Consider the following 27690-nt stretch of genomic DNA (forward strand, 5'->3'; position numbering starts at 1 on the left):
TGTTGATTTTATATTAATTATTTAAAAAATATAAGATAATTATAATAGTTAAATATTTTTAGAATAATGTTAACAATTTCAGTAAGTGTTGTTTCAGTAGAAATAAGTTTTTCAAAACTAAAATTAATAAAATTTTATTTAAGATCAACAATATCTCAAGAAATATTAAATGGATTGATTATATTATCAATTGAAAAAAAATATTATAAGAACTTGATTATAAAAATTTAATTAAAAATTTTATATTTTAAAAAATTAAAAAAATAAAATTTTAATTAAAAAATTTCATTTAAATATTTTATTTTAAAATTTTAAATTTATTGAGCTACCCTGCCATGTACTACATGATGTGTTAACACATACATAAATCAAAGGGGCAGAAAAGAACAAGAAAGAAATTTGTGAGGTGGAAAAGAGGAAACGATGGCGGCTAAAGATCCGCAAGATTCTCGGACGAAGAAACATGGGGACAGCTGCTTGGTTTTCTCAACCAAAACGGTGTGCGTATCAGCTCCCCTTTGCCCATACCTTGTTCTTTGCCTCTCTTTTTCTGCTTAAATCTCTCAAGACAAAACATTATAATTTTGACCCGCCAATCATTTGCACCCTCTACCTTCATGCCACATCACCTTCTCCTCCACGTGTCAAAATCTCCTTGGGTTTGCATTCCAGATAACTTCGTCTTATCCTCTTTCCATGTCCCACCACTTTGACACGTCCGGCAGCTGTCGGTCTTTTTATTTTCAGAACTATTTCTGCAAAAGCCGAAGTTTCTTCCTCTGATTTCCCATTGCCAGATATAAACATTAGAATAATAATTTTTTCAATTTCTTAGGGTCTTCTTTCTCTTTTATCCTCTTTCAGATAACAAGGCCGTAAAATTAGAATTCTTGTTTCCCCTGAAAATTTTTTTAACCGGGAAAACGCAGCTGCGCCATGTCAACCATCTCCATTTACAGAACTGAATTCTTGACTTTTTCTAGCAATGGATCGAGACCCCGCCACAAATTTCAAAGAATTTCCCTCTCTCCAACAATGTGAGTTCTTTTTCCCCTTTCAGTTATGATTTTTTCTTCGAATTAACAATCAGGAATTTGCCTTTTGAAGCCGATTTTATTTGTTTTTCAATTTTTTTTATATAGAAAAAGGTTAGGGTTCTCAATTTTTTTGAAAGAAATGTTTTCTTTATCGTGCCTTCTTTTTAGTTTAATGAATTTTTGGTTGCTTTGGTTAGGAAAATGGATTCTAAATCATTTGAAAGTGAGAAAAAGGAAGAACTTTCGGTACAGCGTCAAACGCCGTCGATTCCTCAGCTCGATTCCTTAGGACCATCCAATCTTGGGTTTGACCGGCTGCAACCATCGGATCAGGAGCTAAATCAAGATAAAAGACTAGAATTTGGAAAATTCGTGGCGAGAGAGGCCTTCCTTGATGAAGAATTCTGGGTATATGTCATTCTTAACCATTTTTCCTTTTCTTCACCTTTTATTTGATCAACTGATTTTTTTTTTCTGCTGATTATTTTGTTTTCTTTTGGTTTTCTGGTAGACAGCGGCATGGCTGAGAGCAGAGAGTCACTGGGAGGATCGACCAGGTGAAAGGTAGGAATTAAGTTTCTTTTTTTTTTTAATATTTGAAGTAAAAGGATACCCTTTTGTTTTATGATTTGGACTTATCTAAACAAATGAATCTTTAAGTCCTTAGTAGGTAGCTGTTTATAGTATAAATAATTGATTGGTATAAATAAATGGTTTCAAAAGTTTTACTGTGGAGTCTGTCAGGTTTAGAGGAAAATAATTCTGTTGAGATGTTGACAATGGACTTGTTTAAATTCCCATCCCTCTGCTTGTATGCACTATGCAGCCTTCACGGGCAAATGTGTTTTTTTGCTAATGTTTGTGAGTGGATATCGGATGGATGCCCCTAATTGTAGCTATTCCTGATATATACAGATATGTCGATAACTTCAAAAGGAAATTTGCTGAGCAGGTAGGAGAGAATATTGGTCTTCTTCAAATTGCTCATAAATACATGGGTGAATTTTGGTTACATGTAAAATGCTTAGAAAGGTTCCTTATTTTGTAGGAATTCAATGCGATGAAAAGGCGATGCAGGGGGCAACATGGGCAGACATATACATGTATTGTCACGGTATGATGTTTTTACAAGATATCTTTTCCGAGATTGGTATTACTTTCAATGTGTTTGTTATCTCTCTTGGGTTAGGATTAGATCAATTTAGAGCTTCTCTGTTTCTCTTAATTGCTGGGATACATATCTTGTGTTACGTTGTTGTTTTGTCTAGATGAAGAGTCTTATAGAATGCCTTGATATCAATTTATCAGGTTAAGAAGGAGGAAAGGAATGTCAAACGCACAGTGCTGAAAAGTGTAGTTGGAACCCTTGATTTCAGCATTCGATATTTGTTGCATGGAGAGTCTTTTCCTGGGGTACAGTACATGCTCTTTATATTCAGACTTCAAGTCCTATCACCAATCTAAATAAATAGGTTATTTGTTAATATATTTGTGAATCTAACCTCTTGCAGGAACGTATAAGGCCTCTCTTCTGCAGCATCAACAGAACACACCTGAATAAATATGCTTATGTTTCCAACTTATGTGTAGCCAAATCAGCCCGTCGAAAAGGCATTGCTAGCAATATGCTGTATTTTGTTATTGAATCAGCCAGATCAAGTGGTAAAATTACAAGCATATTTCCTTCAGAAGCACCTCAACTGGTGCAAGTAGTGGGAAAATTCCCCTTCTAATCCAATCATTCATTTGCAGGTGTTGAAATGGTATATGTGCATGTTCATAGACACAATGGACCTGCACTGGAACTGTACGAAAAGATTGGTTTTGAGGTAATACGGTTTTATCTGCTCTATATGTGCTTTTGCGGTTTCGTTTTCTGGCCTTCTGTCAATTTCAAATGGGGCTGATATACTTTTTGCATTCTTATCAGATAGTTGAAATGGCAAGCTCTCAGTTGTTAGAACAGCAGATGTACTTACTTTGTTTCAAGACATAATATTCTGTTGAACACAAATTCAGGATTTCTTTTTTTCTCTTTTTGAATGAAAAAAAGAAAGCCTTACATACGGCTTGACCAACGATGGGGAAGGATTAACCCAAGCACGTAATCACCCGGCATTACTACTCGGGACTTACACTTTTGTTTTTTGAAAGATGGGGACTTATCACTTGTGTATGTAATATTTCCATGATCAGAAAATTGTAAATGCTGTGAATTTCTTATATGCTTTCTGCTTCCCTGAAAAAGATGATTAGATGGCTGAAGATTTTATTTCTATTTTATATTGGACTAATGTTGGAAATATGGTAAGAATTTGGTCATAAAATAATAGGTAAATCAGGAAATACAACTATGAATTCATTAACATGTAAGGGGCCAAGAGATGACATCTCACATTTTAACAATACATCACATGCCAAACTGATCAAATGAGTTATTAACTGTCTAATTTCTTCCTTGATTAAGACTCAAATTGGGGTACTTATTTGGTTCCATATGATAGTGTATATATCTAACAATTATAAAAGCTTCCACTTGATTTAATATTAGTTTTTTTATTTTATTTTATGAAAAAGTTTTATTGTGTCCATCCAGGCCAGTCTTATTTTGCTCATATCCAGGTATTGTCGATTTTGGATTATAGTGGGAGGAAAAGGTCAAGTTAATATTTAAGAAGAAAAGCGGATTATAAGGGAAATTCTTATTAAACACTAAGATAATGTCAACTCTTTTTTTTTTCAACTCAATTTAAAATTATGGAAATATGGAGAACAATTCAATTATTTTCTAGAAATTAATTCTTATGAAATTCAGGATCAACTTAATTAAAAAATATTAAAGAACAAGGGAAATTCATTCTCTTTTCTTGAACACACATTTGATTTTATTAAACAAAAAGATATTAATTAAATTTATTAGGTTCATCATGTTATGTAATCTTTTTTATAAGCGTTAAATATAAATTCTTTCCCAGTGAGGATGACTACTTGCATTAAAATTCTCAGTCTCTTTAATTTCTTTCTATTTTTGGAAATGGTGGTGCTACTAGCTCCTAAAGTCAACCGCCACATTCGTAGAAAATGTCAAACTAAATTAAGATGATGGAGAAGTAGTGGTTTGCTTTGGCAGTTGGTGAAGTGACCTGTTCACAGCTAGGCAGGTGCTGATCATGCTGCTGTGGCAAATTTCAGTGGATAAAAGGAGCTTCCTAGAGCTAGCAGCCTAGCACGCATTGCTTCACATGTAATAATCGGATCGGCATCCAAGAGAGTGATCGAACACAAAGAATTAATGGCCTCCTCTTCATCACAAGCACCCATTAGCAAGCCTGGTAAGTGCGAATAAAACCTTTTTCTGGAAAAATGCATTCAAAGAATTGAATAGTTCCCTTTGTTTTCATTTGATTCACCTCACCAAAAGGATAACAGGAACTATAGCTATATTTACCCAAAGAATCATTGGACGTCAGGTCACCGTCTTGTAGCATTGAGATGGAAATTAATGGAAACTCCAAAGATCGATGTTGTCCTGTCCGTACGTTTCTTGACTTTTTCTTTGTGTCATGATCACAACAGAAAATAAGTCTATGCTATATCCCACCTGGCACCTGCCTCTATACAAAGCTGCGCTTAGAGGTGACTGGGAGAGCGCCTGCGAAATCTTGAAGCAAAACCCAGGGGCAGCCACGGCCAAGATCCTGGGCTTCCAAATTCCAATATGCGCTCCATGTGGCTGTAGGGACAGGAAAGGCAAATGACTTCGTCACGAAGCTGGTGAAAGGGATGTCACCGGAGGACCTTGAAATAGCCAACCAAAGCAAGGTGACGGCTCTTACTATAGCTGCTGCCATTGGAAACACTGATGCGGCCAAGTTGCTAGTCAGTATAAACCCAAACTTGCCTCATATTCAGGACGGGGATGAAGGGTTTCCAGTCCACAGGGCTGCGCAATCTGGTCACAAGGAAACGCTTGTCTACTTACTTAAAGTAACAAGAGATGATGTGCAGCCCAGTCCATTTGAGAATAATTCGGGTGTTTGGCTTCTACGTCAAATCATCTTCGTAGGATTTTACGGTGAGTTGCCAACTTAATTTCCAACCTATCATAAATGAGAATTTCATTAGGCTAGGAAACCAAAACCTATCACTTGATTATGCAACACTCTCCTTATAATATTTGAGTTTAATCACTAAAATCCTCTCAACAACTAGAAATCAGTGTCTCTTCAAAACTCTTACTTGATACTTTTTGCAGATTTGGCAGCTGATCTGGTTCAGCGGCACCCAAAGTTGGCAACATTGGAGGGCTATCGCTGAAAGTCTCCTTTGTGTTCCATTGCAGTGAGGTCTTCTGCATTCCGTAGTAGCAGTGAATTGACTCTATGTCAACGCTTTCTTTATTCCTGTTAGTTCTTCTACTCCTCTCTCTCTCTCTCTCTCTCTCTCTCTCTTAGTTTGCTCACCTGCTATATATACTTCCTCAAACTTCTCATATAATTATCCTATATTTCATATCTATTTGACCAATATATGCGAACCTCTAGTTTAAATTTGTTGAGGAGAAAAGGCGAAATCTTGAGATCAAGGGATTCATTAACCAAAAGAAAGTAATTAGAATGAATAAAAAAACGAATTTCTAGATGCCAAAGAGATAAAGTATATGGTTCCACTATTAGACCCAATTATACTATTCATAATAGAAAAGCATTTAGGATCATATATTTATCATATGATTATTTGAAAGGAACATTTTTCCTTGGGTTGGTTTCTTCCAATTATATACATAGCTGTCCCTCCGATGAAGTTGGAGAATGTTCCTAACAATTCCATTAGAGGAGACATAGAGAATCCAGCTAACAACTCCCAAGCGCCGATCTGGAGCAGCTTTCAACATTTCAGGGGAGGCAACTTTCTTAGTCCTGGTTCGGTCCACGTCCAAATTCTCTTTTGTTATTTTAGTTCATGGTCCTTCTTTGGTAGAGGAACTTGTCACCAGCCACTTTCCTCAGGATAGCTGTCCTTGTGTCGATTTAATTATTCTTTTTTAACTTGATCAGTGTGTGGTGCGGTGAGGCAGAAGCTGCACAGAGCCCTGTGGGATTTAATTGACAGTTTAGGTATGAATATTAAATTCTGCACTTCCCTAATCACAAGATTCTAATTACTACAAACTTCAAAGCTAGATACAAGCTAAACTCGTGCTTAAATTTATTTGAGTTGCAGTACCACAGGTTAAGCACATCCGTCAAATGAAATTTATGCACGGTGAAGCGCTTAGACTCGTCAAATTGCTATGCACTGAAGCTGAACGTTTGGATCCTCAAAAGGCTGCAAACATATTTGCGGATCCATTGTTCCAAGCAGTATCACATGGAATACCTGAAATCATTGAAAATATTTTAGTCTCCTTTCCAATTGCAGTTCAATTTCGTGACAATGATGGCCGTAACATAATCGAAAGGGCGGTTCTATACCGTCGCCACAATGTCTTCAACTTAATATATAGAATGAATCGTCAGACTAAACATGCATTAGCAGAGGACCTAGATAGGTTTCAAACTAATATCTTGCATCTGGCAGGAATTTTGGCACCGCAAGACCAGCTCAATCTTGTTTCCAGTGCGGCTCTGCAAATGCAACGGGAGTTGCAATGGTTTAAGGTAAAAATTAATTATCTATTTTGTTTCCCCTCTATCTTATGGTGATTTGGTTAAGTCACATATCAGGTTTACCATTTTCCTCCAGGAAGTGGAAAAGCTTGTGCCGAGTATCTATAGGGATGCTAGGAACTACGAAGGAAAGACGCCGAGAATGGTGTTCACCGACAAACACAAGGAATTGGTTAAAGAAGGAGAGAAATGGATGAAGGATACAGCAAATTCATGCTCGGTGGTTGCAGCACTTATCGCCACAGTCGTGTTTGCCGCAGCCATCACAGTACCAGGTGGCACAAACGGTGATAGCGGATTCCCAGTTTTTTCTAGTGAAAAGGCTTTTGTTATTTTCGCTGTCTCAGATGCACTCTCTCTGTTCTCATCCACCGCCGCCATCCTCATGTTCTTGTCCATCCTCACCGCTCGTTATGCTGGAGATAACTTTCTCCAAGCCCTGCCCAAGAGGCTAATCATGGGGCTCCTCACCCTTCTCATCTCCATAACTACCATGATGATTGCCTTTAGTGCCACACTGTATCTTGTGTTTGGAAACGATGAGACATGGATTCTAACATCCGTGGCTGCATCAGCTTGTCTATTAGTGATTTTGTTTGTTTACCTGCAATTTTCTCTACTTGTGGATATGTTCTCTTCCATTTATGGCCATGGAATTTTTGGCCAGCGTAGTGAAGAACCCTTATGCTAAATCAGAATTCAGAACCAAGGTGAGCCTTTTGAGCAATAAAATGATTTATTGCATATCTTCGGTGCCTCCGTGTCTGCCTTATTTTGCTTATATCCAGCCATATTCATCAAAAATAATTATGGAAAACTACATCGAAGCGAAAGTCAAGGCAAAGAAGTGAAATTTATTAATTTATGGAGATAACAAGTCAACCCTTTTTATAATTCTTTAATGATTGATCAACTCAATTCAAACTTTTGGAGAATGAAGAGTCTCCTTTTACTTTCCTGGGGTTATAATTAAGGCAGTTAATTTGGTTGTAATTAATATTGTATAACAATAAATATATCTAATTTTATGGTCTATTTTTTTATTTTAACTCAATATTCTATGTAATTATGCAGAAACATATATACATACTTAGTACTTGAAAATCATATTCCCTACGTACATACAGATGCACGTCCGAAGAAAATTTTAAACAAAGAGAAGTGGAAAGTTGCTGCTTGCTTTGGCAATTGGCAGCTGGCATTAGTTAATTAACATATAAATAGAGCAAGAAGCGTCTAATAAGAAGTAGGAACAGTGTTGAAAACTTCATACAACAATGGCTTCCTCCTCAGAAGTTAATGCTGACAACGATGCTGTGCAGGGTATGAAAGCTGGGTAAAATAAAGTTATGATTGTTTATGATGAAAACTACAGCAGTTTCATTCTTCTCTGTATATATGCTTACAGAATCAAATTTATGAATTTTTTTTTGCATGCTTTTGTGTGAAATATGTCAGGGAGAAGATATCTGGAGGAATTGTACACAGCGTTATTACGTCAGAAAGATCCATCTTCCTCACCATCTCATGCTAATGTTGATATAGCTGCCTTTGGAGAGTTTCTAGATGCTGCTTAGCCGACAAAATTATGTTTAAAAAAGGGTGTTTTACTTTTCTATATATTTTTCTTGCATGATGCAGATGCACAGAGAATAAGGCATCTCAGCCAGTACATCCCTTTGAACAAGGCGGCACTCAAAGGTGACAGGGAAAGTGCTAGAAGAATATTTGACAGCAATCCTAATGCAATTGCTGCCGGGATCATGGAAGGGTTGAGCACAGCTCTTCACATTGCGGTTGGGACAGGAAAAAATATTGACTTTGTGCGTAACCTGATAGATTTAAAGCCAGTTGAGGCATTGGAATTGACAAACGATAGTAACAGCACCTCCCTGACGGTTGCTGCAATGGTTGGGAACCTGGAGGTAGCCAGGTTGTTGGTAGAAAGAAACCCCAATTTGCCCTATATACGTGATAACAATGAAGTGGTTCCTCTTCATAGAGCTGTGCAATATGGCCACAAGAATTTGGTCTCATTTTTGTTAGGAGTCACCAGAAATGAGATTGAGCCAGCTTATCCAAGTCCCTATGCTGATGAATCTGGTCTCATGCTTCAACTTCTTTTGGTACTGGTTGGATTTATGGTTTGAGAAATTCGACGCCTTCCTTGGCAATTAGAGATTACATATTTTGCAATATCATACTTTACTTTCCATTTATTCTTCCACACTTGACAGACAAAGCTCTAGAGCTGGCTCAGGATTATCCAATGACGGCTAGAATGTGACTGTACCGATGGTAGCAGTCCTTTAAGCGTGTTAGCTCAGACGCCCTCCGCATTCCGCAGCGGAAACAAACTTCAGCATTTTGGCAACGTTTCATTTATTTTTGTCAGTCTCTACCTACTACTTATTTGCTTCCTAGTGTTTGATACATCATATGGTGTATCTACGTGCTGCTTAAGCATGAGTGCATGACTACCTTCCAAAATTGAAAGCTCAAAACTCAAGTCAAACTTAATGTTCCTTCCTCGTACCCAAACTCAAACTGACGAATGAGCTTCATCATATCATAAGTTAGACTTGTGCTCATTTGCCAAAAAGAGCTCAGCGCTCCTGCTTAAAAAACAATTGGCCTACAGTTGATGCCTTTGAAATTTCATATCAGATGTGTACTGTCTAAAAGGATTATACGATACGTATTTAAGGACAAAAGTCTGAACTTAACTATTTTTTGAGTTCATAATCGTGAGGCCTTATTGTTTTCGAAAATGACGACTGTTTTCAATTTGGTCATTATTACAGGTGTTCCCATCAATATGGAGAACTTGCCCAACCACCCCATTGAAGGAGATTACCCAGCTGACTGTTCCCAAGTTTGTGTGCAGATATGCAGCCGGTTTTCAACTGCAAGAGGAAACCATCTGATGTTCGGTTTGTTACAAAGTTCTTGCCCCCTTTTGTTTAAATTTATTTCTTTATTTCTTTTATGGAAGGGCAGGGGAAGCATCAAGACAGGGGTACTGCAGTGCTGTGACAAAATTTGAGAAATACTCAACTGTGTAAATTAGTCTTCAAGGAAACAGGTGTAGTTAGTTGCAGACCAGGAGCACTGGAAAGGTCATTCTTGCATCCTTTTGCCCCTCCCTGGAAAATTTATTTCCTATCGAAACAGAATAAAATTCTATAATCTTAGAACAGAGGAGGAAGACTGCGCTCATCCTAATTCCTAATGTTAATGTTCTTTCTGTCATTTACTAAAATCATTTTGGTAATTTTGTTATTCCACAAGTCGTTAATTGCTTTCTATTTTTCCTTTTGGCGGTTAATGGCTGAAAAAGAGTTGAATTCTACATCCTAAACCTCCTTTGAATTGGAGGGTCAAGGAATAACCCTTTTTGTACTCTCTTCTCCCTTGATTTTTTTTTTTTTTTGTTCTTCAAGCGACCAAAAGAGGAAAGGAAAATTTAAAAGAAAACTTGGTTTTTTTATTCTAACACTGTCCTGCTTTCCTCGTGTAGGGTGGCAAAAGTTGCCTGCAATGGCTTGGGAAGTCATTGAAATATTAGGTAAGAAACAATAAATCGTAAGAGAGGAATGAAACCTGAACTATGGCTTGTTTTCTCACAACCCCCAAATCCAAACGTATCGAATTTCAAGTGGTCAACAGTGCCGCACGTTAAGCACATCGGGGAGACAAAAATAATGCACCATCAAGTACTTCAACTTGTCAGACGATTGTGTGCGGATGGCACAGAGTTGGATTTTTCAGAAGCTACAGAGTTACTCAAGCTGCCGCTCCTTTTGCCTGCAAGCTGTGGAATTCCAGAAGTTATAGAAGAGATCTCCGCGTCAATGCCCCCTGCACTATAAATTGTGACCCTGAGAAGCGTGATGCAATCCGGGGAGCAGTTGTGCATCACCATGAAAATGTCTTCAACCTCCTATGTAATATGAGTGGCCATATGCACTATGTAGTCCAGTCGACAGATATTTTTGCCAACAATAATTTGCAATTGGCTGGAAAGCTGGCACCACCAGAGAGAGTCAGTCTTGTCTCTGGGGCAGCCTTGCAAATGCAGAGAGAATTACAGTGGATTTGTTTCTGACTAGTGCTTTTAGTTTCTGAACTTCTTATTCTCTTGAATAATTCTCTGACAGTATCATTTTTCGTATAGGAAGTGGAAAAGTTCGTAAAACCTGGCTTCAGAAATGCTTTGAACGGAGAAAGAAAAACTCCTGCAATGGTATTCACAGAAGAACACAAGGAGTTGCTTAAGGAAGGAGAGCAATGGTTGAAAGATACGGCCAACTCGTGCACAGTTGTTGCAGCGCTTATTGCAACGGTGGTGTTTGCTGCGCTATCACTGTACCAGGAGGCAATAACGGGGATAATGGCTTCCCAATATTCTCTGGTGAAAAAGCTTTCATTATCTTTGCTATTGCAGATGCACTCTTTCCGTTCTCATCCACTGCTGCCATTTTTATGTTTTTGTCCATTCTAACTGCACGCTATTGGGAAGCTGATTTTCTATATGCCCTGCCCAAAATACTTGGCCTCCTAACTCTTTTCATCTCCATAACGTTTATGATGATAGCCTTCGGTGCCACAGTCTATATTGTCTTTGTGACAATAACCTCTGGATTCTCATTTCGATAGCAATATCAGCCGGTTTGCTGGTGATTTTATTTGTGTCACTGCAGTTGCCTCTCCTGGTGGATATGTTCCACTCCACCTATGGACCCAGTATTTTGGGTAGACAGAACAAACTCCCCTTCAAGTTGCCCTGAAAATCTGTCGACTAGCTTCTGCCGAGGGTTGTGCCAAAGAAAAATAAAAGCACGCATTATGATGAATGAATGCAAGTTTAGTACTATGATTTCACTTCTGGAATCTCATGTATACAAATTCGTTAATGGTTGAATTCAACGTCTACCTTCTTTTCCTCTTTAGTCTTCTCTGCAACTTCAAGTCCTTATGATTGCATATAGTACTAAATATTAGTAGTAATACTTACAACAATTGCACTAGAATAAGATCAGATCATATGAAGGAACACAAACTGTTTGGGCATCATCTAGAGGAGAGTAAAATAGGTATAAGTAAAGGGAGAATAATGACCAAACATCTTCCTATTATGCATTAGGTTACATTTTGCATTATGTCAAACCTAGTGCACAACCAGGCACCCAATTTACAAAATTTCTCATGTAGGAGGACCCAATGATTCAACTTAATACACAGGTTTCCAGTAACTGATCATCGGAGGGGTACAAAAAATGTCCAAGTTCTTTAGGCAGCAAAACTCACTACTTCAGTACTTCACAAGTGAAATTGGTTGCAACCTACATGTTTCCGGGAAACATCATACGCCAATTTGTAATATCATGTGCCTATGGCTAGTCATGCACACCCATGTCACATTAAAGTTGACACACTGGGGAGTACCGCAATGGACCCTCTTGAGAATCAGGTACTTTGATATGTTCCAAAAGCGGAGAGAACTTCAAACCAATGATTTCTACCTTGGAATTAGAGTGCCCATCCAGAAACACATTTGTAATCTGCAAAGAAAGCACCAAGACAACAAAAAACTCTTAATGTCTGGCTAATGGTGATGAAGGCCCGCAGCTGACTCGAGCTGCACGATATTGCAGTTCATTAAAAAAGGACAATTCATTGGTCTTGCATACTATACACATGCCAAAAAGTGAATCTAATATGGCAAAAATACCTGAGTGCAACCAAAGAGTTTAAGCACCCTCAATGATAAACAGCTATCCACAATCAACCCCACAGCTTCATCAGTCAGATTTCGGCACCAAGATAGATCCAAACTAAGCAAATTTTTTGAGCGTCTTGCAAGTGATAGGGCTGTATTATGACCAACCTAGAAAAAAAGGTCATCCATCTATAAGAAAGTAGAAGAATACCATTGAATGAAAACAAGCAAAGAGCCATAAGAAATGGTCTTTTTTTGGTTGGCGAAAGGGGGGGGACTTAATATGTGTGCATGTCTGTGCACATGTGTGAGAGAGAAGGAAGAAAGGCATTAGTCAAGTACCTTCCCAACATTGTTCAGTGACAGCTCTTTCAAAACCTCCCCAGAGGTTTCAAGAAACGCCGCTATAGCATCATCACTATTGCATAAAAGACAAAAAGTAAAGAGTGAAATTTACATCCAATATAACAGAAATCATATTAACAACACAAGAATGAAATTAAACTCCAATGTAACTTTGACATAGATAGAATAGAGAAAGACGATGTCAAGGCCAGGAAAGCCTCCAAAGAAAGCAGGAATGCCAGAGCAACTGCTCCAACCAATTACACAGCTACAGCATTGATTGGACACCCATAAGGCCACTCTACTCCTACATTATTATTCAATAAGACATTGAAAAGAAAAAACTATTTGCTCATTAAATGCCTTGAGCCTCAATGAGATAAAAGCACAGTCAAGTGCTCAATCAAACTACAACTTAACATCGACTACAAGTAATCAACTAGCAAAAGATGATACATAAGATCACAGAATTAGATTCTATGACATGGTAAGAGAAGTAATAATACCCTGACCATGAAATCATGGTAATACCTGAATGCATTGCGGCAGAATTTCAATAACTGTAATGATTGACAACCATTTGCCAGATATCCCAAAGTAGAGTCTGTCAATTTGGATAAATTACCAACGTCAAGAGCACGTAAATTTGGACAGGTTTCTGCAATGATTTTCAAGGAAGAATCACTTAATTTCCTGCAAGAAATCAAAAACATCCAACATATTAAAGGGCCAAAAACGACTCAAAACCAAGGAACTGTACAAGAATTTAGATGTAAATAAGTGCTAAGCAAACATACCTACAACCTGTCAAAATAAGTTCCTTGATACCATGACCACGTGCAATAATGAATTCCTTGATGAAACAATCAGTAACAGATTCCAAGCCTGCTACTGATAAAACTTCCAAATGCTCCAGCTTCTTCAATGCTGGAAGAATCAGCTTGGCATCAATACTTTGGCAATCATTGATATATAGTTCCAGTAGGACTGATGCCAAGGAGTTAGCTAAAGTGTCAAAAGCACTGGCAGTGAGAAGAGAAGACTGGCTGAGATTAATGGATCTTAGTGCAGGGGCAGAAGAAACAAGAGCATTTAGCCCAGCATCTGAAAGCCGAAATGCACCAGTCAACGACAAATTAATAAGTGCAGGCAAGCTGTTTGATGACTGCGCTAAGGTAGAAAGCAAAATATAATCTGGAATACAGCAGCCACACTGATCAAGTTGAAGAACCTGAATTCATAATACAACAAACTTTAGAATATCCATTAAGAAATTGGATAGATAGCAATAATTCTATACTACATATGGATGAATATGAACTTCCTGTCACAAGATCCTAGGCTTAAACTGAAACAGAGGTCAGAAAATTTAATCAGGAAGGGCAAATACAGACATTACTGACCCTCACTTTCAAGCCAATCAAAATGTTCTAGAATTGCTTGGATGTTAGAACCACATATACTCAACTAAGTCAGATAATACTGCACTTAAAGTTCAGAAGTAATTAATTGGTCACTAAGAAACCCCATATCATTCTAGTGCAATTTGAATAGTGTTATCCTGGAAGCTTAACATCTTCCCCATGATTAGAATTTCTGCACCGAGCTGGCAGTCACCATGCCACAAAACAATCCACTACCTCAGCAGCAATCTAATTAACTCTGCTTACTTCAACTTAGTCAACATATTCCGGTGTGGAACAAGAGAATGCAGAGTCATGTCCAGCTCTTTTCAGTCAAAAGAAAAACAATGATGCCATTACAGCAGATATATTAACCAACAAGCAGCTAGGAATTTTTCCACTGTTACCACACGACATTAATTCAAATCATTTTGACATAATAAGAAAATAAGTGTGGTTCCACTAATAACAAATTTAAACTAATCAAGGCAGGAAGTGATGCGCAATACCAAATTTATATACTATGAGTCTATGACAATAAACAAGCAACACACCGTCAACTTGGTAGTGTCACATCCATCAAAACATCTAGTGAACTGCTCCTCCGTTAACCATGAACAATCCCTCAGGCGAATTTCACTAGGGGATCCACTAACGAGGAGGTCCAAAAAATTACTATTCATTCGTCTGGAGTCACAGAGCATCTGGCAGAGCTTGTGTCTCAGAGCATCCGGCACATGATCAAGGGAAGCAATTGCATCTGCATTATTGACCAGAATCCGGAAGCACATATCAAGCAATGATGGAGGCAACCGCTTTGAACGGTCCTTTCCTTTACCCTTTTGAGGAACCCACATAATTTGCACGGATTGTACGTTGCCTGAAGAAGAACGCCCCCGTTGTAAATTCAATTTCTCTGCTCTATCCCTTATAATCTTCATAGCAGTAGAGAATGGACCAGGCCAATCTTCAACGCCCGTCTCTTCTGGCTGTTCGTTTTCAGGGGAAATTTCCCTTTCAGCCTCGACAGAGAAAATGTTATCATCTTCCTCCTGGGCATCAAAATGGGCATATCGAGAAGCATTTTGCCTGGCCACGTCTCGAAAATGTTCAGTTCTCCCCCCATATCCTCTCTTTTTATTCTTCTTAGTACGCTTTTCATCTGGCAGTCTTACTTTCTCCGCTGAAAGGTTAACGCCTGAAACAGAACCGTCAACAGAACTCTTAGCTTTAGATTCCAAAATCGTTTCAACAACCAATTTCCCCTTCCCTTTCCCTTCAGCGCTAAATCTCCTTCCGCAATTCGCATTCTCTTTCTCACTGTTTCTCTCCAGTTTCTCAATATCCTCATTCTCTTTCCTTAATACCCCTTTCCCTTTCTCCTCACTTCCAACCTCCTCATCGCCGCCGCCGTCGGCCAGTGAAGTCATCTTTGTAACCCTCTTCCCCAACCGCAAACTCAAAAACCCTTCACTCCCTACGCTCTCAACACCACCATCACTAACCAAACTCAACTTCCTCTTTTTCAAAACGTCCACATCTCGCCTTTCAATCCGTTTCTCCTCCTCTGAAACGCCAACCTTGTCCCCGTTTGAGGAAGCTTTAGACGCGAGACGAAGGCTCCGCCTGAGTATTGGTGCAGAACTGGAGCCCGGACTGGGTGTTTTAGGGGAAGGAGTGAGTGACGGAGAAGATGAGAAAGTGGCCGGATGTTCGCGGCCTTGAGTGGGAGTCGCGGGTGGGTCGACGTGAGCCCGGGTTTTGCGAGGATTAGGTGGAACTGCGGGGATCTCGCGGGATCTTAGGACCGGCATCGTTTGCCGTTGAAGGAATGGCGGGAAGTGACAGGTACAGTCTAAGAGAAGGGAAATGGGTATAAGTTCTTTATGGTAATACTAATACCGTCAGGGTATGCACTCCTTCGCATCACATCCACATGATGCATTTAAGATTTTCTCGAAACTTTGATCGACAAAATATTGGAGAGGAGACCGATTAAGCGATAAGGAGTATTAAAATGGGCGCCTTTTCTCCTGTTTTAGGGTTTTTCCAGAGAAGCTTCTCGTGTACGCTTATTCTCAGTCTTAATTTTCCCGCCAAATAGACTGAATGGGCAGCTGGGAGGTAAAACGTTATGGGCTGATCCAACTAAATTATGACTTGATTCTTTTCCCCTTTTTTGGCTCAAAAGGAAACAAATGGTAATTAAATTATTATCAAAAGGATTAATATTTGATGGATTGACTGTTGGCAATTTATCATTGTCTCTTTACTAATGAGATAAAATTATAAAATTTTTAAAATTTGAATTTAAATACTAAAAACTTTTAATAATTAGTCACAACATTCTTTGATTGTTCTCTTTTTTTTTTCTATCTTTTTCTAACTCCATTCTCTTCTTTTCCCTTCTTCTTCTTTTATTAAAATTAAGTTTGGTAAAATTATTCAAATTCAACATATTTTAAGAAAATTTTTATTTGTTAACTTAAGTGATATATTTTTATTTTTAAGTGATTTTTACAATTGATTTAAGGTGTGATAATCGATTTTTTTTGCATATAAATAAATTATGGTTTTACTTTTAATTTAATTTAAGATTATAATGCGATAACTATTACAGTTAAATAATAAAAATGATAAAAGTAATTAACTAACATCAACTTAATATCAAATTAAAATTCTAATCGAAGTTTTAAGGAAGGATTATTTATCACAATTAGTGATCAAATTAGCTGACTAAAATATTAATGCTTATAAAATTTTTGAAATTTATTAGCTTTAAGATGATATAAACTTTATATTTATCCCAAAAAAGAGATATTATAAGCTTTCTTGATATTATTATTTTAAGTTTAAAAGTGCTGCCGTTTTGAATTATTCTAAATTCAGTAGACATAATGTGAAGAAAAATCAATATTTTAAGTTTTAATTTAAATTTCATTTCAACACTTGATTAAACTTAAAAATAAATTATTGGGCCTTATATTTGTATATTTCAAGCAAATTCTCTGTCTCGGAAACAAGCTTATATTGATCCATTGCATTATAATTTAAATCATATCTACCAAATATAGTTAAGGGCTTTGCGGTAATCAATCTAAAGTCCAAACTCAGAAAATAATTTGGCTTGATTTTGACTTGTTGACACAGCATATCTAATACTACAAACTGTGTAAGTATATATCTCAATAATTTGAATATATATACATATATCTAAATAAATTTTTAAGGATAATTAAAGCCATAACTGAACTATTAAAATCTAAGGTTTTATTTTAAAAAGATTAAAATTTGAATATTGAGATAAGATTTAGGAACAGGAGAATTATCTCCCTCTAAACTTATGCAAGCCAAAATCTTAATATAAGAAAATAATAAAATAGGAAAGAAAGAGCAGCCATCGTATGTTTGGGGATATTCTGATGACTTGCCCTTTCAAGTCGCAAGGACCGCTGATTAGTGGAAAGCTTAGCACGTGTGGGACCCCGTGAGCGTGGAATTTCTGTCCGATCATTTATTGCTTTTTTAATTTTTGTCGATGGACGTAGTACGTAGCACTAAATAAAAAAGAGAAAAGTCTTCACGAATGACCATGCAGGCACCGTTTCTCCGCCGCGAAGAATTTGGTTTCCTCTTTTATTCATTACAATAATAATAAAGTCACTTTAAAAATCCTCACATGCACAAAAAGATCCTTAAGAAATACTAATATTATATAATCAATGGGCAATTTGATAATTCCATCTAAGTCAATTTTGGTGGCCTGCCAATTGGATTCATCTGTTAAGCTTGCATGCACTAGTTTCCCTTTGGTCCTTGGAATAAATTAAATTAAATTATTTTTGTCATACCAAGGTTCAAATTTGGTAGGCAGCTTCCAATCTTCTCATCACAAATTATACATATGAATTTAATTACGGAAAAATATCACAAATATTTCCACAAGAATTGTCATGTCCAATTATGGTCAATGGTCAATTGATTTAGCAATAACAACAAATTTGTCCAAAATTAGCCATACCAACGTTAAAAATAGAAACCAAAATATAGATTCTTTTAACAATGCTTTTCCTTTCTAAATAGAGTAAAACAGTTAAGAATATACCAAAACATATACTATACGCATCGTGACAAGAGTCACTAACAAGGGGACAAAGGTTTAATTTTTAAATGTGACAATAGATTTAGAGGTTTAACTATTAATAAATCAAATCCCTTTCATAGTTTATGTTTTTTAATTAACTTTTGTGTAGGAGACCAAAGCAGCCGACACAAAGTATGATACAAAGAGGTCCATTCTAAAAAATGTTTGACAAAGTTTTCTTTAAGTATCAAATTTAGATCCTACAAATAAATAAAAAGTTTTAAGCTAATTTTGTTTGAGACCTAATTTTGTTACTATTATCGAGAGTTTTAAACTATTGACATGCTTGCTTTAGTTTTTTACTTAGTGTTTTGCAAGTGGGGTTTATTAACTTATAAAATAATGTAAATTACTAAGATTAATTTAAGCAGAATGGCTTCTGATCATTACTGTATTAATTAATAGAATAAGGGCAGAGAAATGCTAACCATGCTACACTACTCTACTTTAGTCTCTATTGGGAATGAAAATGTGGGATTTAACACTCAAATTTCATACATATATAGTAACTCAATAGAACCGAGGACTTGGGAAGCAAAAAAAGGAATTAAAAAAAGATTTTATATTCTAATAAGTGAAGAACGAAGGAAATTAAGTAATACAAAATCCAATCATGGAGGGGCAAATAAGTACGTGTAGGTTTTCTTTGTTTTGGGGTACAATTGAAATGACCACCACAACCCATAGGGGCCCAACCTTGCTCTTTTTCATATATAAAGAAGGCAACACAGGCAGACAGACAATAATTACAGAGGCCAACGCGGCGGCCAGCGACCCTCTCCCGTCTTTGCACACGCTCTTTAGAAATCTTCTTGCGTCATTTGTTTCAGAACCCAAAATCCCACAGGCAAAATAGATATAAAGCCAAATACCCAAAGTTTTCTATCTTTTACGTTGTCTCTGCTTGGTTTTGTTAATGAAGGTTTAATCAAAATTCTTAATCTGCTTGCTTCTTATTACAATACATAGTTTGTAATAATAATACTAATAAGAAATAGCAATAAAGTTATATATGGGTCACCACACGCAGCATCACCATCACAACACGAGCGATGGCGTTTCACAGCGAGTTAACAGCCCGCGCTTCTCGGGTCCAATGACTCGCCGAGCGAGCTCATTCAAGCGTGGCAATGGCAACTCCCAGACCACCAACAGCAACAACGCCATTGGTTCCGGTAACGGCAATAATAACGGAAGCAACGGCAATAACTTGAGCGTGCATCACGAGATTGATCTACCAATCAACTCACCCAGATCGGAGACTGGGGCCGCGGGTTCGGTTTCAATCGATGGGTTGAGCCAAAGAAGAGGTTTTTTAAGGAAGCCAAGTGTTGGATCCATGGTTTTGGATTTTGGGTTGAAAGAGAGGAAGAAGCTCGGGCATTGGATGTTCTTGGTCTTTTGCGGGGTTTGTTTGTTTTTGGGTGTTTTTAAGATTTGTGCGACTGGTTGGTTTGGATCTGCTATTGAAACCGTTACATCAAATCAGGTACTTTTATGAATTTTTATTTATCTAGTATTTTGCTATAGCTGTTTCCGAATTGACTTGCATTGGTATTTAATATAGATCGATCAATCATCAATGTGAAAAATGTGTTTTCTTTTAGAGACTGTTAGGACTTTAAATTATTTTGCTTGGGAAATTAATGGGTGATTCCTTTATGTACCCTTTTTGCCTTTTTTTGAAATCATTTATGGGTGTAAAGCAGAAATTAGGGAGTAATCTTATTAGTGGCTTAAGTATTATTTTTGTAATACAAGACCATAAATCAGGCTAGGAGTTGAGTTGTTGCATTTTGCAGTTTTCTCTAATGTATGGTTTGAAACATGCAGTTTTGCTTCAAATGCTGGTCTTATTGTGGATTTTTATAGCAGAATATTCCAGTTTCATTATCTGGGTTCTGTCTAGAGAGCAAATTTCTCCTGCTTTTATGTGAGGACTAAGAATGCTTAGGATGTCACTGAAACAGAATTTTCAATTCTTAACTTTTGTGCACAAATTAAATTTTATATTACTCCATGCATTTTTATCAATGCATAAGATATGTTTTAATTGTCAATAATTTGTAGAACATTGTTTAGACTTTTCCTTGCTAATGTGCTATTTCTATCATTGTAATTAGGGTTTAGCTGATCTCTCCATCAATCGTCCAAAGCTGATAGATCAAGGCTCTCATGATTATGGCTACAGGGAGGAAGGAAGTGATTCAGATCGAACTTTAATGACAGTGCCCTCAGATGTAACAGAAGTAAGTTTAAAATCTGTACTTTAAATATATTGTTTCACTTCTGCTTGTTTTCCAGGAAGAACACAATTAATAAAAACACTTATTTCGATAAGCAGAGTGTTGAGATTTGTTTCATTTCTTATCCAGGATTCAGGTATTTGGTCTCTACCAAATAGTGAGAATTTCACCAAGTGCATCGACCATTCAAAGAATCAGAAAAGTACAGATTCTCACAGCTTTATATATATATTCTCTCTCCTTACTCTCTTTGTGTGTGGTCACAGATATCTCCATGTTTTTGTGTGTTGTAAACTTGTAATTAATTTCTATATTTTTTCTTCCTCCAAGTTCTTACTTGTTGCTTTCTTGGCAGAGCTAGATGCAAAGACAAATGGCTACATTCTCGTTAATGCTAATGGTGGTTTGAATCAGATGAGATTTGGGGTCTGTTTATTGTGTGTTTCTCATTGATTTTTACAGCCTGGCCTTTTATAATTACTATAGTCTGATGTATCAATAATTTTAGAGTGCAGATCTGTGATATGGTTGCTGTTGCTAAAGTTATGAAGGCAACACTTGTCCTTCCCTCACTTGATCACACCTCATATTGGGCTGATGAAAGGTTAGTTCTTTGTGTACTGTAAAAGTCTCATGCCTGTTTTGCAACTATCAGTACATCAGTTATAATGTGATTCGATTGAATGTTATGTTGAATACTTAAGCTAATAACCTGCAGTTACATGATTTTGAATATGAATAAGTAATATTATGTACTAAAATGAACGTTGGTTTCTATCCTAGCGGATAGACAGGGAAAGTATGAATTCCGTTATTAGGCATTGAATGATGCATGCAGCCTGTCTGACCATTTCCCGAAGATATATTTTCACATTTACTCACAAGGACTTCTTCTCGTGCCCTTTGAGAAACCTACATCTCTTGGTAGTTGGTATTATCCTATGGCTGACTTAATAGTTATTCCCTAGGTTGACATGCCTGACATCTACTGTTGGATACTTAAGTCATATAAGTGCATTGCATGGCATGCGTTATAGTTGTGTGTATATCATATAGCCTTATCTAATTGATTGGTTTGATATATTTGCAGTGGCTTTAAAGATCTATTTGACTGGCATCACTTCATGGAGACCCTGAAGGATGATGTCCATATAGTTGAGAGAATACCACCTGCCTATGCTGGAATTGAGCCTTTTAACAAAACACCAATATCTTGGTCTAAGGTCAGTACAAACTTATCTATGTCATTCCAAATGTCTATACAGCAAATATAGATTGCACCTATCATTGAGATGGTTATTTTTGTTTTTGGCCTGACATGGCAATCATTTGAGCAGCCCTTTCATATGAGTGGTTTTGCTTCAGTCAAACATATCACGTGTGATATATGTATCTTCTATTACTGGTTCCTTTTCAACTAACTAACCTACATGATTTTTTTTAATTTAGGTTAGCTATTATAACGCAGAGGTCCTCCCACTATTGAAACAGCATAAAGTAATCTATTTTACTCACACAGATTCTCGGCTTGCCAATAATGATATCCCAAGTTCCATACAAAAGCTCAGGTGCCGGGTCAATTATAGGGCACTAAAATATTCGGCTCCAATTGAAGAACTTGGAAACACTTTGATTTCTAGAATGCGCCAGAATGGAAGCCCTTATCTTGCTCTCCATTTGAGGCAAGTAAAAAAAATTTATTTCTTGTGCATATCAATACTACATTTATCTTGCTCCATACTATTCTTGTTTATGTTTGGCTTGAGTAAGCATTTGTTATCATGAAAATGGGTATATGGTATCATCTTTATGTTGATGATTGATAATAATAACATTGATAACTTGATATTGCAGCAAAGAATTCAAGGCTGACTTATATTCTTGCTTTTATTTGTTTAATTTGTAGATATGAGAAGGATATGCTTGCATTTACTGGCTGCAGTCATAGCTTGACAGCAGAAGAAGATGATGAGCTACGTAGGATGCGTTATGAAGTCAGCCATTGGAAGGAGAAAGAGATTAATGGAACAGAGAGAAGATTACTTGGTGGCTGTCCGCTAACCCCTAGGGAGACCTCCCTCTTGCTCAGAGCATTGGATTTCCCACCAAGCACTCGGATTTACTTGGTAGCTGGTGAAGCTTATGGGAATGGAAGCATGGACTATCTGAAGGAGGATTTTCCTAACATCTTCTCTCATTCCTCCCTCTCTACAGAGGAGGAGTTGAATCCTTTCAAGAATCACCAGAACATGTTGGCTGGTTTAGACTATGTTGTTGCCCTTCAGAGTAATGTATTTGTTTATACTTATGATGGAAATATGGCAAAGGCAGTTCAAGGACATCGGCGATTTGAGAACTTCAAGAAGACTATCAGCCCAGACAGGTAATAGCCTACCTATTTGATTTAAACTATTCTTAACCTCTTTGATCTGGTTGTTTTCATTTCTTTTCTTGAATGAATAGTTTTATGATCTAATCATTGTCATTTCCAGAACAAAATGCGTATAAACAATTATCAATTTGTTGGCGCAGGATGAATTTTGTAAAACTTGTGGATGAATATGATGAGGGAAATATTTCTTGGAAGCAATTCAGTTCCGAAGTGAAAGAGCTTCATAAAGATCGAGTCGGAGCTCCATATATTAGAGAGCCAGGAGAATTTCCAAAACTGGAGGAGAGTTTTTATGCAAATCCTCTTCCAGGATGCATCTGTGAAAGAACAGAGGGAATGTAGAAAGCTAAAACTCAGCTTCTGTAAATTTTTCTTCATGCTACAAAGTAAAAATTCACCTGAAAAGGAGGGCATGCTGGCATTGTTTCAGAGACATACCATTCCAGAAGGAGGAAATTGTATGCCTTCCAAAATCAGGATTGACTCGACTCATTGGTTGAAAAATGCCTGCTCAAGGCGGAAAATCCCTGGGTAGAATACAAACCAAACACATTAAGTTATCATCAATGGAAGTAGTAGCAGGCCGCAGCAGATTGGTCAGGCATACTGTTCTCAAGATACAGGTTAAAGATAAACATTCATTTTGTGGACTTGGATATCCTATCCTGTCCGCCGAACTATGGTTTGGAAAGAAACGTTCTTCATTATTTATCTTTTTATTCCTTCTTTTTTGATAAAAAGAAGTTCCTTTATTTTTCTAAAGAATTGGTTTAGGTTGTTGCTGTAAAGAAAGTTGGGGGAGGGGATGAATGAGGTGGCTATGTTCTCATGCCAAAGTTTGAGTTTGAATACCTGATCAAAATACGATAGGATGATACTCATTGAATTGTATTACATCTGGATTTTAATAATACGAAAACATGATTTCTATTTGTTGGTAATACAAACAAACGAGTAATTATTAATGATGCATGGATATGTGTCTTAATTTTTGTACGAAGCAAAGCATGAATTAAAGACTTGTGGATTGAATTTATGATGGAAATTAAAAGAACAGTTTTTCCTTGGTGAACGTTGGCAGTTCTTGCCCTCGATAGGGTATTCCCACATTTATGTTAGAAGTCCTCAGATTCGCAGGAATCACATTAATCTGTCAAGAATCCAGTCAACAAAAGTGGGTATGACAGCAGCATAGAAAGAAGAAGATAATGTTATTTATATTCCTACATCTAGCCTCCAAATGTGGGAGAAGTGCAGCATACATCCTCAAACATGAGGTAAAAAGAGTAAATAGATTGTCATAACTGTAGTTGCTTGCTTGCTCCACCCTAGTTAACCTTTGATCTCTGATTACTTTGATAATTACTTAACCTGTTAATTTTAGAGAATAAAGTATCGAACATGCGAAATTGGTGCTTCAAGTAGCAGCCTTGGCTTACAATCCTAAGCACTACAACTTTACAATGGGGAAAACCTGGTCTGCCATTACTAATTAATGAAAACAACACCAATGAAGGAGAAAGGAGACGAGAGATGCTTCAAGGCATCTTTGCTCCACAAAAAAAAATTACACGAGCAAACAGAAAGCTCACAAAAATGTCTATCCAAAACATTTAAAGAAAGAAAAGAAAATAATAATAATAGTAAAAAACAAATTCATTGCGCTACAACTGCAAAATAGAGTCCACAAGGTCGGACAGAGGTGCAAGTTCTCCTTTGTCAATCAACCGGAATTCCTGCATAACATGACAATGAAATTAGATTTGGAGGCCCGCAAGAATCACTCAGCACATGCACGAATACATTTTATGTAGCCACAATTTCAGCTTCTTCTATGTTATGAATTTGGTTGGCAAAGGGTGAAATGAGACCAACTTAAAATCCATTAAGCACATGGACTTGTTGCTTGCCACAAACAAAAGAACAAGAAAGATTTTTTGTGGGGAAGAACTTTTACCCATGCAAACAGAACAAAATGCTTAAAGCAAGTATTCAAATGAGCTTCTTCCTTCAAACTCACGATCTTCTGAAAATGTGAGTGGTAGATGTGAGCATATACTCGGAACAGTCTTTTGAATATTGTCTTGACAACATCTCCAAAATTGGGTGGAAAGGGCGCCCCTGTTTCACATTAAAGGGTACTAAATCAGTACCTCATCAGCAATTACAGCGTAGTTTTGGTTCATTAAGAAATCATACTAACCCAATCTTTGTGGGAAAATCGCTTCGTCATCCAGCTGAGCTTCAATCCAGTCCATCAGATACTCTACGTACTTCGGAGCAGATACCTCTATAGGCTTCTTAACAGTAACTCCATCGGCCCATCTATACTCGTATCTGCAACAAGCAAACCAACCCATTGCAACAGTATAAATTTACTTTTTGAATGCTTTTTCCTAACATTGTCAACCAGTTACTCTAATTTTGACTATGGCTACACCCATCTCTCTCCCTTTTCTCTTTGTCCCCTCGTCGTTCCCCCAACTTCACCACCCCAGGTCTGGAAATCACATGAACAACACCCACTACAATCGTATAATCAACACTTTTCCAATTCTCATCAAATGAAACATCTTCCTTGCTTCCTTAACCATGTTATGTTGTACCCATAAGGAAGGAAATTTATTCCGTATTTGTTTGTAATTAGTGAGCAGAGACACTTTCAGCAACAAAGCAATAAAAAGTTTTATTCTAGTGTTTTTTTTTTCATCCCTGAAGAGGATCAAGGTATCAGATAAGCGATAAGGGTCATCCAGCATCCAGCTAACTTCAAGAAATGCTGGCACAAGCAAACTACAACACAGATGCACTCATTGATGAAAAACGTTTCCAACCTCCCTAGAAACCTTTTTTAAAATGGAGATCTCAAGTACAGTTCTCAAGCGAACTATACTAACATTCTGCTCTGAAAATTATAAAGAGGATCTGACTAAGGGATTGAGTATCATACTTTGGTCCTGCTGTCATCGTTGGACAGTTGTTTGGAGTGCAGAACTCAGTTAGAGTGCCATACAGGATATTCACCTGATTGAAGAAATCCACCGCTGCATGAAAAGAGTAAAATGAACAGAAATTAATTCCAGGAAACCATTTACAATTCTTACTAAATAATTGACGAAATTCTTTTAAGCTTTATATTTATAGGCTCGGATTCTTACTGTTTACAGCTAACCACTCGTTGATATCTTCTCCAGGTGGTAGCCGAACAGCTTCTCTCAAGTTCCCGCTACCCAAGGTAGCATCAATATGCTTTTGAAGCTGAGCACCCTGCATTCCATTCCATCAACTTGTAGTAACATAATTGAAAGCACCCGGAGACTGAGAGAAACAAATACGAAACCCAAACAAGAAAGAGAACCGAAAGGAAGCACACCAACCTTGCTTCCGGATGGAGCATTCTTCTTAGGCCTAAACGTCTTCTGGTTTCTGCACAACGTAAAGTTGGATATGAAAACATGGCACCATAATTATCAGGAAAATTTCAATTTTCACAGATGAGAGTGCAAATACCATAAAAAGAATATAAAATCCATCCATATCATTAACTTTGGTAGAATTCAATTTGCAGGCATGAGATCAGCACAAAAAAGTAAAAAACTTTCTTTTCTTATGCATGGAAAGACAGCTGTCATCAACTTCTTATTACGTAATCTAGAATTCTTCAACATAGAAAAGAAACGAAAAAGTTTTTTTTTTTTTTCATTCGAATATCAAAATAATATCATTCATCTAAAATACTAGTAAACAGCTTTAATCATCAAAGTGTAATCTCGACATGCAACAGGAATTCAGATGTGAATTCTATAACTATTTCTCGAAACTCCAGATTTACCATCACGACACAAGCACTAAACAGAGAAAACAAAGAGAAGAAGAAGAAACAGAGATCACCGCCATAAGGGCACAAAAACGTGAATTCGTGAAAGAATCGAGAAATTTTTGAAAGAAAGGAGATTTGGGTAATTGAATTGGTGTCTACCTGCTACCGAGGCCGAAAAGACTCATGTTAAAGGAGAAACCTTGATGTTTCTGAGGTGTCAAAGTCTTTGTCCTTAGAATCAAAAAAAAAAAAAAAACAGAGCAGAGCCAAATTGTTAAAGAGAAGAAGAAATCCGTTTACACCTTGTATATAAGGAGAGAAGAGAAAGCATATGGTAATTAAAATAAGAAAAAAATTAATATAGAAAATGAAGATAAATGACAGACTGGCAAAGACAGAGAAACTCTCTCTCTCTCTCTCTCTTAAAATTCCGTTAAAGAATAGAACAGAACCCAGCCAGAGCAGACAGGGTCCTCTTTCCTTCTTTTCCATTTCCCCGCCTGCTTACCTGGCTTAGTATTCCCCCTCTTTGACCCTCTCCTTTTTTCACTTTAAATATACTAGAACTGCATACTATAATATTTATTTATTTTTTCTAATTTTATGAAGGAGAGGATTTTGGTAATGATGAGAGGATTGGCTTCTAATGATTAGGATAAGGGTAAAGGGAATATATTATGCATAGACTTGATGATGAGGAAATTAGTTAGGGAAAATTTGAGGAGATAAATGAGGATGAAGAGGGGAGTGGGGTCGTCTTAGCTGTGAGGATATGCTGGATTTTGGATTTGTTTGTTGAGGTGATTAAGCAAACATTTCTGATGTAATAATGTAAAGGGTGTACCCAATTAATTGTTGGCTTGGATTGGACCATCAATGTGTTGTTAAGCTTCCATTTATGTTTTGCCATTT

The 27690-nt window shown here is 37.1% G+C and overlaps 6 protein-coding genes across 10 annotated transcripts; 4 read left to right on the plus strand and 2 right to left on the minus strand.

The window, feature by feature from the left end:
- The first annotated feature begins 730 nt into the window (after positions 1-730).
- Positions 731-3302, plus strand: LOC18588288 (Acyl-CoA N-acyltransferases (NAT) superfamily protein). The gene is made up of 9 exons (XM_007012589.3): positions 731-1037; positions 1235-1445; positions 1549-1601; positions 1953-1989; positions 2086-2151; positions 2346-2450; positions 2549-2699; positions 2790-2866; positions 2968-3302. The coding sequence occupies exons 1-9, from the start codon at positions 937-939 to the stop codon at positions 3031-3033; spliced, it is 867 nt and encodes a 288-aa protein (XP_007012651.3). The 5' UTR covers positions 731-936; the 3' UTR covers positions 3034-3302.
- A 906-nt stretch (positions 3303-4208) lies between these two features.
- Positions 4209-7546, plus strand: LOC18588289 (uncharacterized). The gene is made up of 7 exons (XM_018126775.2): positions 4209-4369; positions 4614-5112; positions 5293-5343; positions 5825-5959; positions 6095-6154; positions 6261-6697; positions 6783-7546. Exons 2-7 carry the CDS (start codon positions 4821-4823, stop codon positions 7395-7397), a joined length of 1590 nt encoding a protein of 529 aa, XP_017982264.2. The 5' UTR covers positions 4209-4369; positions 4614-4820; the 3' UTR covers positions 7398-7546.
- Positions 7547-7983: 437 nt separating this feature from the next.
- On the plus strand, positions 7984-11210 carry LOC18588290 (uncharacterized). Its single transcript, XM_088810368.1, has 5 exons — positions 7984-8029; positions 8348-8832; positions 9511-9581; positions 10463-10751; positions 10884-11210. The coding sequence occupies exons 1-5, from the start codon at positions 7984-7986 to the stop codon at positions 11208-11210; spliced, it is 1218 nt and encodes a 405-aa protein (XP_088666494.1).
- Positions 11211-11823: 613 nt separating this feature from the next.
- LOC18588292 (F-box/LRR protein) lies at positions 11824-16265 on the minus strand. Its single transcript, XM_007012593.3, has 6 exons — positions 14731-16265; positions 13571-14004; positions 13305-13466; positions 12771-12846; positions 12441-12596; positions 11824-12270 (listed from the first exon to the last, which is right to left on the minus strand). Exons 1-6 carry the CDS (start codon positions 15988-15990, stop codon positions 12130-12132), a joined length of 2229 nt encoding a protein of 742 aa, XP_007012655.3. The 5' UTR covers positions 15991-16265; the 3' UTR covers positions 11824-12129.
- A 2790-nt stretch (positions 16266-19055) lies between these two features.
- LOC18588293 (O-fucosyltransferase family protein) lies at positions 19056-23890 on the plus strand. 3 transcript variants are annotated; one of them, XM_088810196.1, is made up of 10 exons: positions 19057-19242; positions 19351-19809; positions 20444-20569; positions 20696-20768; positions 20922-20992; positions 21082-21170; positions 21657-21789; positions 22016-22248; positions 22473-22949; positions 23099-23890. In XM_088810196.1, exons 1-10 carry the CDS (start codon positions 19237-19239, stop codon positions 23298-23300), a joined length of 1869 nt encoding a protein of 622 aa, XP_088666322.1. In that variant the 5' UTR covers positions 19057-19236; the 3' UTR covers positions 23301-23890. The 3 variants fall into 3 exon arrangements, with proteins under 3 accessions (XP_088666323.1, XP_088666322.1, XP_007012656.3); XM_088810197.1 differs by having other exon boundaries at positions 19056-19809; positions 23059-23198; XM_007012594.3 differs by having other exon boundaries at positions 19057-19809.
- Positions 23891-24415: 525 nt separating this feature from the next.
- LOC18588294 (MOB kinase activator-like 1A) lies at positions 24416-27455 on the minus strand. Of its 3 annotated transcripts, none has more exons than XM_088810349.1 (8): positions 27165-27455; positions 26938-27009; positions 26336-26384; positions 26117-26225; positions 25909-26002; positions 25162-25295; positions 24916-25079; positions 24416-24694 (listed from the first exon to the last, which is right to left on the minus strand). In XM_088810349.1, exons 2-8 carry the CDS (start codon positions 26961-26963, stop codon positions 24623-24625), a joined length of 648 nt encoding a protein of 215 aa, XP_088666475.1. In that variant the 5' UTR covers positions 26964-27009; positions 27165-27455; the 3' UTR covers positions 24416-24622. The 3 variants fall into 3 exon arrangements, with proteins under 3 accessions (XP_088666475.1, XP_017984009.2, XP_017984008.2); XM_018128520.2 differs by having other exon boundaries at positions 27287-27454; XM_018128519.2 differs by having other exon boundaries at positions 26938-27453.
- Between the last annotated feature and the right edge of the window lie 235 nt (positions 27456-27690).

Source organism: Theobroma cacao, chromosome 9 (genome assembly GCF_053813885.1).
Source record: "Theobroma cacao isolate CCN51 chromosome 9, ASM5381388v1, whole genome shotgun sequence".
Classification (NCBI taxonomy): domain Eukaryota; kingdom Viridiplantae; phylum Streptophyta; class Magnoliopsida; order Malvales; family Malvaceae; genus Theobroma; species Theobroma cacao.

What these genes read in the sequence shown, in the direction of transcription:
- LOC18588288 (XM_007012589.3), top strand. Translation starts at nt 937, where the DNA reads ATGTCAACCATCTCCATTTACAGAACTGAATTCTTGACTTTTTCTAGC. An exon ending in TCCTTGATGAAGAATTCTGG is followed by an intron (nt 1,446 to 1,548) that starts GTATATGTCATT and finishes GTTTTCTGGTAG; the next exon opens with ACAGCGGCATGGCTGAGAGC. An exon ending in ATGGAGAGTCTTTTCCTGGG is followed by an intron (nt 2,451 to 2,548) that starts GTACAGTACATG and finishes AACCTCTTGCAG; the next exon opens with GAACGTATAAGGCCTCTCTT.
- LOC18588292 (XM_007012593.3), bottom strand. Translation starts at nt 15,990, where the DNA reads ATGCCGGTCCTAAGATCCCGCGAGATCCCCGCAGTTCCACCTAATCCT. An exon ending in CTTATTTTGACAGGTTGTAG is followed by an intron (nt 13,467 to 13,570) that starts GTATGTTTGCTT and finishes GATTTCTTGCAG; the next exon opens with GAAATTAAGTGATTCTTCCT. An exon ending in TTCTGCCGCAATGCATTCAG is followed by an intron (nt 12,847 to 13,304) that starts GTATTACCATGA and finishes TTTATGCAATAG; the next exon opens with TGATGATGCTATAGCGGCGT.
- LOC18588293 (XM_007012594.3), top strand. Translation starts at nt 19,333, where the DNA reads ATGGGTCACCACACGCAGCATCACCATCACAACACGAGCGATGGCGTT. An exon ending in CCATTCAAAGAATCAGAAAA is followed by an intron (nt 20,769 to 20,921) that starts GTACAGATTCTC and finishes CTTTCTTGGCAG; the next exon opens with AGCTAGATGCAAAGACAAAT. An exon ending in TATCTTGCTCTCCATTTGAG is followed by an intron (nt 22,249 to 22,472) that starts GCAAGTAAAAAA and finishes TTTAATTTGTAG; the next exon opens with ATATGAGAAGGATATGCTTG.
- LOC18588294 (XM_088810349.1), bottom strand. Translation starts at nt 26,963, where the DNA reads ATGAGTCTTTTCGGCCTCGGTAGCAG. An exon ending in ATGCTCCATCCGGAAGCAAG is followed by an intron (nt 26,226 to 26,335) that starts GTTGGTGTGCTT and finishes AATGGAATGCAG; the next exon opens with GGTGCTCAGCTTCAAAAGCA. An exon ending in ATTTTGTTCTGTTTGCATGG is followed by an intron (nt 24,695 to 24,915) that starts GTAAAAGTTCTT and finishes CATGTTATGCAG; the next exon opens with GAATTCCGGTTGATTGACAA.
- LOC18588290 (XM_088810368.1), top strand. Translation starts at nt 7,984, where the DNA reads ATGGCTTCCTCCTCAGAAGTTAATGCTGACAACGATGCTGTGCAGG. An exon ending in ACCCAGCTGACTGTTCCCAA is followed by an intron (nt 9,582 to 10,462) that starts GTTTGTGTGCAG and finishes CGGATGGCACAG; the next exon opens with AGTTGGATTTTTCAGAAGCT. An exon ending in AGCTGGCACCACCAGAGAGA is followed by an intron (nt 10,752 to 10,883) that starts GTCAGTCTTGTC and finishes TTTTTCGTATAG; the next exon opens with GAAGTGGAAAAGTTCGTAAA.
- LOC18588289 (XM_018126775.2), top strand. Translation starts at nt 4,821, where the DNA reads ATGTCACCGGAGGACCTTGAAATAGCCAACCAAAGCAAGGTGACGGCT. An exon ending in CATCTTCGTAGGATTTTACG is followed by an intron (nt 5,113 to 5,292) that starts GTGAGTTGCCAA and finishes TACTTTTTGCAG; the next exon opens with ATTTGGCAGCTGATCTGGTT. An exon ending in AAAGTTGGCAACATTGGAGG is followed by an intron (nt 5,344 to 5,824) that starts GCTATCGCTGAA and finishes TTATATACATAG; the next exon opens with CTGTCCCTCCGATGAAGTTG.